General features: G+C 40.9%; 1 protein-coding gene across 2 annotated transcripts in view; it reads left to right on the forward strand.

Moving 5' to 3' along the window:
- The first annotated feature begins 1,057 nt into the window (after positions 1 to 1,057).
- The window catches only part of LOC133615981 (mothers against decapentaplegic homolog 6-like), a 68,802-nt gene continuing 54,247 nt past the window's right edge, over positions 1,058 to 15,612 (forward strand). The window contains exons 1-3 of one of the 2 annotated variants that reach the window (XM_061974929.1): positions 1,058 to 2,102; positions 9,885 to 9,938; positions 14,105 to 14,203. In XM_061974929.1, the coding sequence (XP_061830913.1) occupies positions 1,517 to 2,102; positions 9,885 to 9,938; positions 14,105 to 14,203 (739 nt within the window). In that variant the 5' untranslated portion in view covers positions 1,058 to 1,516. The remainder of the gene's footprint in view (positions 2,103 to 9,884; positions 9,939 to 14,104; positions 14,204 to 15,612) is intronic. The other variant, XM_061974930.1, reaches the window with a different exon arrangement.

Below are 15,612 nucleotides of genomic sequence, written 5' to 3' on the forward strand. Positions count from 1 at the left end.
TCTGCAGCCGGGTCTGTGCACGAGCAAGAGTGCCCTCTGATGGCCGTTAGCTAAGAAAAAGCCATAGATTAGCTGCATCGTTGTATAAGCCCCAGGGTTCAAAGCGTAGGGAAAAAAGTAACGGATTATAGTACATAAAATACGGTAATTTTTGTTTAATTTTTCATTTGCCTTACAGGGGTCTTCAACAAGTAGCTCGTGAGCTACTATTAGCGCTACAGCTCATTTTGTGTAGTTCACCAAAGTGTGAAAAAATATTTGCCGAAACTCTCAGTATCTTTATAATTGTTCAATCCAGGCAATATGTCGGTATTGTACACCAAATTACAACAAAATCACATAAAACACAATGACCTTAATGTTTGGAGATCTGCTTCCTAAATAAAGTACAATTTAAATGTTGCCAGTAATATAAAACACTAAATAATTTTTTGGGTCAAAGTAGCTCAAATAGTGAATAAGAAAGTGTGTTATGAAATATAAGATGCAGATGAAAAAAAATGTGTGTGCAAAATATGACTTAGACAAACTTTATTGATCCACAAAGGAAATTGTTCCACACAGTAGCTCAGTTACAACGGATGGAAAGGGTAAGGATGGAAAGGATAATGCAGGTATAAAGTAAACTAAAAATATACCACAGTAGCAATATAAATATAAATAAAACAAAATTGTTGATATCAACATTTTGTTAACGCTCTGGCAAAACAATCCTATTCACTTCGTTTGGGTTGAAATAACTGGTATATGTTACAAAAACGTGTAAAATAACGTTTTTATTTTGTAAAAGTAACTCTCAGAAGAAAAACGTTTGGAGACTTCTGCCGGACAATATGGTATTTTTGCTTTTATTTTGAAAATATATACGGAACTAGATTTATTGTATGAAATCCGTCTTGACAGCCCGTGCTGCTGCTGCTACTGCATGCGTGTTGGTGGTGGGCGATACTGCACGTTTTAATAACAGATATACTGATATCACCTTCGGTGTCGACTTTAGCGACGTTAAGAGAGAGAGAGAGAGAGAGAGAGAGAGAGAGAAAAGGGAGAACTTACATGAGGAGTAAGGAGAAGGAGCGCTTCAGCTCCGTTAAATAGCGGAAGTCATCCTAAAAAAAGTTGTTCCCCGTCTTTGGACTATTTTGCAGGATTATAACGTTTTTCTTTTTTGTCTTGTCTGGATTTACTTTACGAAAGTTTTTTTCCATGGATGGCGGGGTCCTCAAAGCAGGAGTCGGCGAGCTCCTGGCAGCTTCTGTTAAGATGCTGTAAACTTGTAAGTATGCTGGGAGGACTGCGTGCAACCTTCACAAAGTGTGCATGATTCCCGCGGAGGAACCCCCCGAGACTGAACGCTCTCTAATGCCCCTGAGGACGACGAGCACCCCGGGCTGCGCATGTTGTGCACGCCGTGCAACATCCACACGTCCCGGGCGACGAGTCTAAATCCATGCGGGACCCTCCGCCAGCCGGACGGGACCGACGCGACGCATCCAGGACGGTCTAGGGTTGTCGTATGTTCCGGTCGAGACGCTCCGGGCTCGTACGGCGACTGTGGAGAAGCCGTGCGGTCGCACAGCGCGATGGAAGCGGGGGATGTCCGTGTGGCTCCCGGCAGCAGGGGCCGGTGACACGCGTCGGGGGCCCCGCGGGGGAAGCCGGAGAGGAAGCGGGGCGAGCCGACAATGACCCCGGGACCATGTGCGGGGACGATGCGGAGACTCGGACGGTGACGTGTTGTTTGTTCGCGGACCTCAGAGGACCTCGAACTCCCCGAAAAGACAACTGCGAGTGTGGCCTGCTGAATATTACTCACGCTTTTCTGAAAAAACTCCCGGAGAGAAGTCTGGATGTGTTGTTGAAGGCCGTGGAGACCAAAGGAGGAGTAGCGAGCGACTGTGTGATGGTGCCGGCGGGCACCGAGCTGAGGGTCGGGGCTCACCGCGTCTCGTCTCAGCACCTCCTGTGCCGGATGTACCGGTGGGGAGACCTGCCGCCCTCAGCCCACCTCAAAGCCCTCTGCCACTGCCAGAGCTTCGGTGGGCAGGACGGTGCCAAGGTGTGCTGCAACCCGTACCACTACAGCCGTCTGTGTGGGCCAGGTAATCAATCAATCAATCAATCAACCAATCATGTATTAGGGATTAAACCAGGGGTGTCAAACGTAAGGCCCGTGGGCCGGATCAGGCCCGCGATCAGGTTTTATCCGGCCCGCGGGATGAGTTTGCTAAGTATAAAAATGAGCCGAAATTTTTGAATGAATGTGTGCACTAGATCAGTGTTTTTCAACCTTTTTTGAGCCAAGGCACATTTTTTGCGTTGAAAAAAATCCGTAGGCAGACCACCAGCAGAAATCATTAAAAAATGAAACTCAGTTGACAGTAAAAAGTCGTTGTTGCAATTGTTGGATGTGGATTTAAACCATAACCAAGCATGCATCACTATAGCTCTTGTCTCTAAGTACTGTCACGACCTGTCACATCACGCCGTGATTTATTTTGAGTTTTTTGCTGTTTTCCTGTGTGTAGTGCTTTAGTTCTTGTTTTGCGCTCCTATTTTGGTGGCTTTTTCTCTTTTTTTGGTATTTTCCTGTAGCAGTTTCATGTCTTCCTTTGAGCGATATTTTCCGCATCTACTTTGTTTTAGCAATCAAGAATATTTCAGTTGTTTTTATCCTTTTTTGTGGAGACATTGTTGATTGTCATGTAATGTTCGGATGTACATCGTGTCTTTGCTCCACAGTAAGTCTTTGCTGTCGTCCAGCATTCTGGTTTTGTTTACTGAGTAGCCAGTTCAGTTTTAGTTTTGTTCTGCATAGCCTTCCTTAAGCTTCAATGCCTTTTTTTAGGGGCACTCACCTTTTGTTTATTTTTGTTTCCGACATCTACAAAGCAATTAGCTACCTGCTGCCACCTACTGTATTACATGGTTACTCTGCCGAGCTCTAGACAGCACCGACCACTCAACAACAACACATAATTTGCAGACTATAACTACTGGTTTGCAAAAAATATTGTTTTAACCCAAATAGGTGAAATTACATAATCTCCCACGGCACACCAGACTGTATCTCACGGCACACTAGTGTGCCGCGGCACAGTGGTTGAAAAACACTGCACTAGTGTACCGTGAGATACAGTCTGTTGTGCCATGGGAGATTATGTAATTTCACCTAATTGGGTTAAAAACATTTTTAGCAAACCAGTAATTATGATTTGCGAATAACGTGCCGTTGTTGAGTGTCTGTGCTGTCTAGAGCTCGGCAGAGTAACCGTGTAATACTCTTCCATATCAGTAGGTGGCAGCAGGTAGCTAATTGCTTTGTAGATGTCAGGAACATGGTTTGTCGTGATCACAATATGCAGACGACAGCGGGAGGCAGAGTGAAGGTAAAAAGGTATCTAATGCTTAAACCAAAAATAACAAAGAGGAGTGTCGTTAAGAAAAGGCATTGAAGCTTAGAGATCGCTATATAAAACAAAACTAAAACTGAACTGGCTGCAAAGTACCGGTAAACAAAAACAGAATGCTGGACGACAGCAAAGACTTACAGCGCTTGGAGCAGACGGCGTCCACAAAGTACATCCGTACATGACATGACAATCAACAATGTCCCCACAAAGAATGATTAAAAACAACTTAAATAGTCTTGATTGCTAAAACAAAGCAGGTGTGGGGAATAGCGCTCAAAGGAAGACATGAAACTGCTACAGGAAAATACCAACAAAACAGGAAAAGCTACCAAAATAGGAGCGCAAGACCAGAACTAAAACACTACGCATAGGAAAACAGCAAAAAACTCAAAATAAGTCACGGCATGATGTGACAGGTGGTGACAGTACACCTACTTTGAGACAAGAGCTATAGTGATGCATGCTTGGCTACGGTTTAAAGTCATATCCAACAATTGCGACAACGACTTTTTATTGTCTACTGAGTTTCATTTTTTTAAGATTTCTGCTGGTGGTGTGCCTCCGGATTTTTTCAATGAAAAAAATGTGCCTTGGCTCAAAAAAGGTTGAAAAACACTGCACTAGATGTCACAATAGCAATTCTTTGTATAATTGTAGATAATGCTACATATGTAAAAAAAAATAAACCACATGATGTTAGTGCACCAATCGAGGAACATGAGCAAACTACATAAATAACATCCTGTAATTTCATTTTGATATAATTTTTTTTATCTTGATAGATTGAAAATGAACACCAATGAGTTGACTGATGAACATTCATTCAGAAAGTATAAATAACGACAAATAAGGATAGAATACTATTAACCGCAACATGTAAGTGTAAAAAAAAAAACAACGACATTTTGATTTGTACATTTCCAGAATGTGCTTTTTCTATTTTTAAACAAAGAAAACAATCTGAAGTTGTCTTTATTTTTAAGTTATTGTGCCGTGATTTTACCAGTCCGGCCCACTTGGGAGTAGATTTTTCTCCATGTGGCCCCCCATCTAAAATGAGTTTGACACCCCTGGATTGAACGATATGAACATTTCATATCACGGTTATCCTAAGTCGGGGGTAGGCAACCGGACTCTTTAGCTCTTTAGCACCGGCCTCGTGGCTCTCTTGAGCTTTTTCAAAAAATGTATGAAAATGGAAAAAGATGAGGAAATAATCTTTTTTTTTTTGTTTTAATATGGTTTCTGTAGGAGGACAAACATGGCACAAACCTCCCTAATTGTTAGAAATCACACTGTTTGTATTAAACGTGCTTCAGTGATTAGAGACTATTTGGAGAGCATCGTTTTGTCCTACTAATTTTGGAGGTCCTTGAACTCACCGTAGTTTGTTTACATTTACAACTTTCTCCGACTTTCTAAGACGTGTTTACGCCACTCCTTTTTTGTCTCATTTTGTCCACCAAACTTTTAATGTTGTGCGTGAAGGCACAAAGGTGAGCTTTGTTGATGTTATTGACTCGTGTGGAGGGCTAATCAGGCATATTTGGTCACATGCTAACATGCTATTTAGGCTAGCTGTATGTACATATTGCATAATTATGCCACGTGTGTAGGTATATTTGAGCTCATTTAATTTCCTTTAAGTCCTCTTAATTATTTTTATATGTGCTTGTCTCATGACACATTATCTGTATGTAATATTTATTTCTGATAGTTGTTTGTGTACCGTTATAGACCACAGTAAACGTTACCCAGCTTGCAAAGATTGTAATAAATCCATTAGAAGAAGACAGCCTGTCATTTCCTTAAACTTGGACACACACATCTATACCTTTAGCATTTCTAAAACAGTAATTTCCAGAAGTTATCTCACCCTCTGAGAAGTCTAAATTTTACTAATGATTTTGAATGTTGTAAACATCCATCCATCCATCCATTTTCTACCGCTTATTCCCTCTTGGGGTCGCGGGGGGCGCTGGAGCCTATCTCAGCTACAATCGGGCGGAAGGCGGGGTACACCCTGGACAAGTCGCCACCTCATCGCAGGGCCAACACAGATAGACAGACAACATTCACACTCACATCCACACACTAGGGCCAATTTAGTGTTGCCAATCAACCTATCCCCAGGTGCATGTCTTTGGAGGTGGGAGGAAGCCGGAGTACCCGGAGGGAACCCACGCAGTCACGGGGAGGACATGCAAACTCCACACAGAAAGATCCCGAGCCCGGGATTGAACCCAAGACTACTCAGGACCTTCGTATTGTGAGGCAGATGCACTAACCCCTCTGCCACCGTGAAGCCCTGTTGTAAACATGTGTAGAATAAATATTACATTTCAACATTTCTGTCAACAGAAGATTTGCGTTAGCCTGCGACACATAGTCATTTTGATAGTAGGCTATTATAGCTAATATAGACGCTTACCTCATGTGTTGTCTTCATTATAACACTTATACAAGGCTTTTACTTTTTTGCGCTCGAGACAGATTTTTTTTTTGTATTTTCGGTCCAATATGGCTCTTTTAACATTTTGGGTTGCCGACCCCTGTCCTAACTAGTGTGAGTCTTTGGACACCTAACTATTCGATCCGATTCCGAAACCTGGGGTGAAGATTCGATTCAGAACTGAGTTTTGATTCAACACCATTCTCGAATCATACCGATTCTTGCAATGTACTAATTGATATGATAATTATAATGAAACTTTTTCAAAACAGTTTACAAGTCATAAAAGCTACTTCTGGTTGCATGGAGATGGCCTAAAAACATAGTTTATAAAAACTGATTCTTATTAAATGAACAACATTTTTTTTATTGGTTTTTGAAAATTGTGTATCAATTTAGAATTTGGGTGAATAAGAATCGCGATTTGGATGTGAATCGATTTTTTTGTGCGCCCCTATCAGGGTATTGTTGAATGTGCTCAAAAATAAGTGATGTTTTTAACATTTTAAAGTGTCTTGTACTGTATTACTGTCAGCATTTAGGCTACCGTATTTCCTTGAATTGCCGCCGGGGCGGTAATTAATTTAAAACCTCTTCTCACTCCGGCGCTTACCATAGGCATGCGGTAAATGTAAGCATGCGCTAATTATTTTAAAACCTCTTCTCACTCCGGCGCTTACCAAAGGCATGCGGTAAATTTAAGCCTGCGCTTATAAATTTGCGTGTGATGTAAGGATACCATCATTAAAAGCACATTTAATAAAAAAAAAACGTTATTATGGTCTTACCTTTACTTATAAATGAAGTCCATGCGCAGCTCCTTCTGAATAAACGCATCGATAACTTGTTTATAGAAGTTTTCCTTATCTTTCTTCAGTTTTTAAAGTCTCTCTGTCTCGATGGAGATACGGTATTCCTTTAATTATTACCTCCACCTTCGATTGAAAGTCCAGTTTAGAAAACTGTTTTATTTTAGATATGTAATCCTCCATGTTAAAAGTCCAGGCGAGAGGAAAAAATAAACGATCGCTGCTAACTGTTGCTGCTTGTTGTCACTTCTTCTGCAGCCGAGTAGTCGCAAGAAGAATCACTAGCGTCCTCTACCACCAGGAGGCGGGAGTCATTTAATGACTCATATTTGACACACACAGCTACGGTATATTAATAAAACATATCTGCTTACTGTTCTTTTTAGCATATTCAATAGCTTGGACCTTAAATCCTACTGAATAGCTCTTTATCTTCTTCCCTTTATGCGATTTTAAATTATTGAAATTAGCCTCCTCCATTTTGAAAATGATGACAGGTGAAGTGTCACTCGTGACGTGACGAGTTTGACCCGGCGGAAATTCTAGACATGCGTTAATAAAAATAATATTTTGCGAAACAAGTTTGACCCGGCGTTAATCCTGAGCCGGCGGTAATGCTAAGCATGCGCTAATTATTTTGCGAAACGAGTTTGACCCGGCGGCAATTCTAGGCAGGCGCATACTATACACCCGGCGGCAATTCAAGGAAATACAGTAGTAGCGATTAGCGTAAACGCTAGCTGCTTCTCTTGGAAATAAGCAACAAATACACACACACACAAACACACAAACACACCTTCTTACCTCTACTCATGCAGTCATGTTTGCATTCGCTGACTGGAATTACACAGACAATGTTATGTTTGAGATAAGAGCTGTCTCTCGGCTGATTGTTATTATTTAAGTTGCAAGCAAAAATTGGAGTTACAAACATCCCCGTCTTTAATTGGCGTAGCAAACGTCACAGCGAACCCCGCAAGATTCAACCAAAAGACCTGATCGCTAGCGTTACCTTGTAGCTAGAGATCGCCATAACTTTGTTTTCCAACCGTTAGAATTAGTCGATAACGCCAGCCAACAAAGTTAAGATGAACGACGGACATTTATCCATGAAAATATGGAGAAGCTGCGGCTGGTGTATTTGACGGAGAAGTAGCTAAAAACATGGCCTAAAAACATATTTAAAATAATTGATGCTTATTAAATAACAACATTGTTTTATTGGTTTTTGAAAATTGTGTATCGATTTAGAATAAGAATCATGATTTGGATGTGAACATATTTTTTGTGCGCCCCTATCAGGGTGTTGTTGAATGTGCTCAAAAATAAGTGTTGTTTTGAACATTTTAGATTGTCTTGTACTGTATTACTGTCAGCATTTAGGCTAGTAGTGATTAGCGTAAACGCTAGCCGCTTCTCTTGGAAATAAGCAGTATTACCGTGAGTTTTTTGAAGTTTAGTATTCAATCCCGGTTTTACTTCAATTCAAATTTCAAATGGTATCACTAGCCATCTGGAATTTTTCGCAGTTTGTCATTTCACCCGTAATCGTTCATCCCTGGTATGTGTGTGATGTGTTCGGGATGTATGTATGTATTAAAAATCAATAAATTAGCCACAACATTGTATAAATTGCAGGATTCAAAGCGTGGGAAAAAATTAGTGGCTTGTTGTCCAAAAATTACAGTATCCATCTAGATAAGGGGTGTTCAAGTGAGCACGGGGGGGGGCATTTTTTATGGCCCATGGCACATTCTAATGCGAAAATGAACAAATCCCTTATTAGAACATTGCACAAAAAAATCTAAGAAAAATATTTAACTGGCCCAAATTTCTCCAAAATGTATAGGACCTGAACACCAAAATAACCGACGACCTTTGCGTATGATTTTGCGGCATCTTGTCTGAATAAACATGTGTACACATTTCTGTGCTGAAGCCTTCAAAAAAGTTTAAGTTGGCGGAATATTGTAATAATATTAGTAAAGGATAATAGTAGGAAGAAATTTAATATCTCAAGGGGGTTAGATTACACTTATTTTCTTTGTTACCTATAACACAAAGCCGAGTTGTGGATGTTTGTTCAGTTAGTTTAACACATCGATTCTCAAACTTGGGCTCCATCTAGTGGTGCGCCAAAGAATTACTTGATTAAAGTACAGTGTTTTATTTTCCTGTCTTTAAACACAGTGTTACTGTTCAAAGTGTGTGTAATGTTACAGTGGCCACTAATATTAAATCTACTTGTTAAATAAAACATTTGCCTTGTTTTTCATTAATACTTAGGCTGACTACGCTACTGTATTTTAATGGTGGTACTTGGACGGACAAGTTTTTTTTCTGAGGAACATTTTTCTAGAACCACTCATTTAGCATGTATTGATTGTCCTACATTGTATTGGTTTTAAGTATCTACGATGCACAAATTGTATCATAAATGCATCCTTCAATTGTTATGTCTTCGGCCCTCACTGGAAAAAGTTTGGACTCCCCCGTACTAGTTAGACCACCAAACACTTTAGGCCAGGGGGAGTATTGCTTCCTAATGTGTCTTTTGGGACCCCATTTGGTGAGGCTTGAAGCCACCTCCTGACCCGAACAACAATGACATAAGACAGACACACAGTTCCGGCTGTAAGACATCAATATTTTATTGATGAATAGGCTCATTAAGACAAAAAAAATCTTGCACTAAATTCTCTCGGACTAAGGGTCAAAATGCAAAAGGAGCCACAGCCAAGGTTTGTGTTGCCTTTTTTTTTTTATATAACTCTGCATATAACAAAACAGTTGAAAGGCTGTTTTAAATTAGCACTGAAAACTTGCCGCATATTCCAATTGACGGTCGCTCTCAAGTTGCAATAAGGTTTTCCCCCCCGTCTCTCTCTCAGTCTCTCTGACAAGGAGAGCCTCCTCTTGTTATTTAGGTGAAGGAGTGCCGATAATATACAGTTTGCATAGTGCTGGCGCCAGACTGACTGCTGGGTATCTTGACTGAGGACCAGGCAATTACTGCCTCTGCTCTTAAAGGGACCGCACACTCCATGTCAGCAGTGCACTGAAGGGATAGAGTTGTTCTGTTGGACACACACACTGGCAGCAGAAAGGGCTTGTGCATGAGAAAACTGAGCTCAATATGTCTACAATTTGAAAAAAATACAAGGGTAATACTCAAATACAACTTTTTAAATGTGTTTTTTGTTGTTGCAGAGTCACCTCCTCCCCCGTACTCTGTGTCCCATTCAGATGAACACAAGCCACTGGGTGAGTTTGGCCGCAGTCACATGACAAAGCAGAAAATGACAGGTGTCGCCATTGTTCAGTCAGATAAGACTGACACGTTGTCGTCGTATGATGTCATGACTCGAGACGAATTTGATGCACCAAAATGTTGATTGGGATATAAAATGTGCAAAAATATTGTAATTTTTTTATACTAGTGCTGTCAAATGATTACAATTTTACATCAAATTAATCACAGTGTTGCTGGGGAGTAATTTTGATTAATCAAGGTAACACCAGTTGGACAAAATGCGTTTCAGTAGGGATAGGTACCAAATTCGGTACTTTTATAGGCACTGACAGAATTCCGCCGGTACTACCAGGTATCGATTCACGTCAAATCTATTGGTGCCATATCCATCAATCCATTTTCTACCGCTTATCCCTTTATTTCGATACTTTTGTTGTGATGTGACCTCACGTTCGGTTGTGGACTCGGCCGGATGAAGCACTTGGCGGTGTACAAAGCACTTAAGTAGCACTGAGAGTGGACTCAGTCGGACAGCAAAGAAAGTATGCCTGATTTGAAAACGCTCGGTCATATTGTAAGGCTACACTTTTCAAAATGCGCAAGCTTGATGCTATTTTACAAGATCTGTGTCATATACATGCTACTGATTATCATTTCAACACCTCCAAATTCGGTAAATTCAGTTTATAAGCACGTTACAATCAAACAAGTGGTGTACAATACTTACATTATAAACACTTTTTAATGTGCAGCAAAAGACTAGATTCAGCTTAATAGCGAAGACTACTCCCTGACCAGGCAACACACCATAGCCTATACACTACTGCCAACGAATGTCTTGGAATTGCAACTGCAAGCAAAAATCTACTATATACTGTAATATGTGCAAATGAGACTCAGAAGTGTAAGAAATCGGGATATAACTAATGGACAGCACAGGTACTATTATCAGCTCACTGTTAAATGCATGTAGTTTTTATCAGTTGCACTCATCAAAAGATTAATCAAAGCAACAGAATATATATCAAAGCTTTTTCCAAATCAAAATGAATGGATTTAATGATTAATTGTTGCAGCCTCTGCATTGTTGTAGTATTTTTAGTATAGCTTTTAAACATGTGCATTAATTTAGTCCCTGAGTAGATTTTAGGTTTTGAGCATGCATTCTATAGATATACAGATGTAAATTGTGGTATGCTCTAGAATAATTTGAATGTAGTTGTTTTGTAATTTATGCACTGTATTTTGGGGGATTTCATGAATTGTAGGCCTCTTTGCGCAGCACTTTATGACTTATACTTCCGGTATATGCATTTTTAAAAATGAACAGTTAAATATGCCTCCTTTGAACGACAGGTTATTGTGGGATCAGATGTGTAAATGTATGAGGGCTCATGTGTGACGTGTTTTTGGTATAAGTTGTTATTTTGTGCTGTACTGTTTTCTATGTGAGCCGGATGTCTTTTTATAAGCCGTCATTTTATTGATTTTAGCAGTTGTGTCGTATGTTTTCTCCCATGTGTATAGTATGTGTCAGACTAAAGATGGTAAGATGGAAAGTAGCTGCTTGCTAAATTTGGTGCGCCCATCAATTCCTCGTGTATGGTGCTTAGGGCTGCAACGATTAATCTGTGCTGTTGGAAAACATTGAATACGTGAACATAGGTTTGGGCGATATGGCCTTTTTTTAATATCGCGATATTTTAAGGCCATATCGCGATACACGATATATATCTCGATATTTTGCCTTAGCCTTGAATGAACACTTGATGCATATAATCACAGCAGTATGATGTTTCTATGTGTCTACAATAAAACATTCTTCTTCATACTGCATTAATATATGCTACTTTAAAACTTTCACGCAGAGAAGGAAATAACAACTAAAAAAATCACTATTTTTTTCATACGGTGTTGATCTGGAAATGTTTGCCTCAGCATTTTGATGGTGTGGGCGTGTGGGACCGAACAAAGATGTTGACATGCGGAGTAAGCACTCTTCATTCTCTAGCAGGTGACTTTTCAAATGATGCTACATATTATCAGTAATGCTACTTTTTATAGTAACGCTTTTGCCCCACACTTGACAAATTACGGTTGTCTGTTCGACATATTCCCACTTGAAGCCAAACCACCACCAGACGATGGACCCCCTGCTGTTTTTTGGGGGAATTAATTATTCCTTCATTTGTTACCAGATTCGCACTCTCTCTCTCTCGTATTACCACTAGCATCACAGCTAACGTTACCCATGCTGCTACCTTTTTGCTGCGCGAGGGCGTATACGAATGTGACGTATGACGTGACAGTATGTGACGTGTGTAAGAAGGTGCGCTTGTCTGTCTGTGAGAAGGAGACACAGGAAAGAGTGAGGAGAGCCTGTAGTGTAATGCCAGCAGCTAAAAGCAACTGCGTGAGAACGTATACTCGAATATCACAATATAGTCATTTTCTATATCGCACAGAGACAAACCCGCGATAAATCGCGTATATCGATATATCGCCCAGTCCTACGTGGACATACTTTCCTGTGATCTGTGATGCCGCCAACAGTGAAAGTAAAAAGTGCAATATCAATGTTGATGATGTGCGTTTATTAGAAAAAAGAATAAAAGTAGTGGCAAGCATAAAAGTTGCAATTACAGTTGTATGTCCAAGACATGTATAGTTTATGGTACGTTGGCTAGTCAGTTTAGTTTTAGCTGAATCTAGTCTTTGGTGGCACCCTTAAAAGTGTTAATAGTGTAAGTATTGTACTTATTACACACCAGCTGTTTGTCTTTCTGTGTTGGCCCTGCGATGAGGTGGCGACTTGTCCAGGCTGTACCCCGCCTTCCGCCCGATTGTAGCTGAGATAGGTTCCAGCGCCCCCCGCGACCCCGAAGGGATTAAGCGGTAGAAAATGGATGGATGGGATGTTTGGTTGTAACTTGCATCTTAGTTGAAGTTTATTAACAAATTTGGAGGTTTTGAAATCTGCATGTAAAATCGCTAATCAGTAGCATTTTAATAGCAAAGCCAATAAGATAAGTTGTGCCTTTCTTAACTTACGTTTGAGTTTTTTTCTGAACCCGTTTCTTTGTTGCCGTTGGAAATTGCAATATTACCTAGAGGTAGTAGGGCTGAGTCTGCTCTCAGTGCTGCTGGAGTGATCGCCAAGTGCCGAGGCTGAGGCAACAACTGGGCGTGACGTTATGGCACGCGCGAGACAGGTACCATAACATGGCACTGTGGGATTGGGTCGGTGCCAAAAAAAGCACCAAATCTCTATCACCTGAATCCTTTAACTATCGTATTTTTCGAACTATAAGCAGCTACTTTTTTCCCAAGTTTTGAGTCCTGCGGCTTATACAAAGGTGCAGCTATGGTGTGTATACAACAAACTTAACATAGTAGTAACACCGACACAGAGACTGAAAGGGTGTGTTATTCTTTGTGCAATGGTGCCATCTTTTGGGGGAGTTTGCAAACTGCAGGTGAAAGTCTACAGTACTTCCTTGTGTTTTGTACCTTGAACCAGAAGTAAAAGTGCTGTTCGGTCTTTTCGTCGTCCGTAGCGTTTCTACTGGTATAGTTTCTTCATTCATCACTAACGGCAACGTTTGTAAGTTTTGCAATATAACTAAAACAATTCATACTTGCTAACCTGTCACATGTTTGAAAACAGTGTTTTCATGCATATTTGTACGTGCTATTGTAATGTAATCAAGCCGGCGTTGTTAGCATCAGCTAATATGCTAACACGTTTACAAGTGTCTGTGTTAGTATCATTAACTTACAATGGCATTCTTTTTGTATTGTTCCAGTTTCACAAATACCTCAGTAGATTCACCAAAACGTCACCATGAATTTACTGAGTCTGTTTAGCTGATTGGAGCGCTAGTTTCCGCAGCTAGTGGGTCCATGACGATGACTTCTATTTTGTTTGATTAGGCGTTTTACTGCCATGTTATAGGCACCGTTTGGAAAAAATTAAGGTATGTAAATAAACATTTACACAATCTGTGTAAGTATCTAATTTCACAACGTATCTGCAGCTTATAATCCGGTGCGGTTAATATATGTTTAAAAATATTTTAGATGCGACTTATATAGTCCGGAAAAATACGGTATTTTTATGCGGCCCCTGGTAGAAAAAGTTTGTCCACTCCTGATGCGCTGCTTTTGTTTGATCCAGCAGACAAATGTGTCACAGCTTCTTTCCTTGACATTCCAGACTCTCCTCTGTCTTACACTGAACCCGCGCGCCCTCTCATCATGCCGACAGCCCACACAGGTGAGCACGATCGCATTTGCGTTGTTTCATCTTGTTGTAACCGTGTGCGTGTATGCGTATGCATTCATGCAATTGAAGAATCCGTGGGGTGGAAAGGGCCTATTTGAGGCATGCATGTGCATTAGCCAGCCTGCTAACCCCCGCTTTGACATGTGCATGGAGTGGTAAATTATGGTGGAGTCGCAATGCTCGGCCTTCCTTCCTATTTTGCAAGGCTGCTGAGATAACCCCCAAAGCCCGCAGCATAAAGTGTCTATTGTCAGCAAGGGCATGAGGGAGTTTGTGGGTGTCTGAGGTCTCTCGCTACTCTGATGCTGCAAAACTAGCCCCCAACTACCCCCCATTTGTCCCCATCTCTCTTTTCCTCTCTCCACCACAGCCAAATATTTCATTGCAATAAGATCCCCACGCATACACCCAATCCCCTTTGCCTCTCCTAGCACCCATCCCCCTTCTTTCTTCCCTCAAATCCCTCCATTCCTCTTGGCAATTGAGCGGTGGAAAGAGACTTGTATTTTGGGGCGGGAGGAGGGAGGGGGGTGATGTGGCTTAGGTGTAGAATTTGAGTGTGTATATGTGGAAAGGGGGGAGCTTAGAGTTGTGCTTGGACAGGAAACAGCCCCCTCTAGATGATGAAACTGGAGCTTTATTTGTTTAAGTGCTGAGGTCGGCCTGGAGAGGTCCGTGTAGTATTAGAAAGAAGAAAAAAAAAAAGCCCACAAACCCACTCCACCACGCCTGTCTGGACTCGGCCGTGTGAAGGTGCTGAAAGATGAATGGGCACCTATGAAGTGCGCATCCTAGACGTGTCTGATGTGTACAGCTGATGGACTCATCACCGTGTTGCCGCGCTGTCAAGTATGTCCGAGACCGCCTGTTGCTGGGCTGCGAGGGATCCCCATGTGTGCATCTCACTGGTTTTATGGGGATTTGGACCAGATATCCATGTCTTCTCCGATGTCCTGTGGCAGAGAATTTTTTTAAGTTAAGGGGCTGGTTCATTGCTGCAGTTTTCCGTTCTAGCTGGACAGCTTTTAGATGAGCGGTTCTCAACTGCCGGGTCGGGAGAAAGTGAGTTGTAGACCTATTCTGATTTTTTACTTGAGGGCCAATACGTCAGAAAATTCACTAAAAACACAACACATAAATTATCCATGCTAAAATTAAGATTATGATGTAAAGTGAATGACTAATAAATAAGTAAATACAATTTGAAATCTCGGCAAATTTGCAGTGTGCCTATTTGATATCAAAGTCATTTTAGTGTAGTGCTGGTTGTCATTAGTATAAAATATTATTTTATTTGTTTATTTGCAAACAGACATAGTTTTGTATTTCATTATTGTTTCTTTTGTTAATATCAGAGTCCGTTCTGCAAAAAGGTCATCCCTAGAAGCACACAACTTATG

Source organism: Nerophis lumbriciformis, linkage group LG15 (genome assembly GCF_033978685.3).
Source record: "Nerophis lumbriciformis linkage group LG15, RoL_Nlum_v2.1, whole genome shotgun sequence".
NCBI lineage: Eukaryota > Metazoa > Chordata > Actinopteri > Syngnathiformes > Syngnathidae > Nerophis > Nerophis lumbriciformis.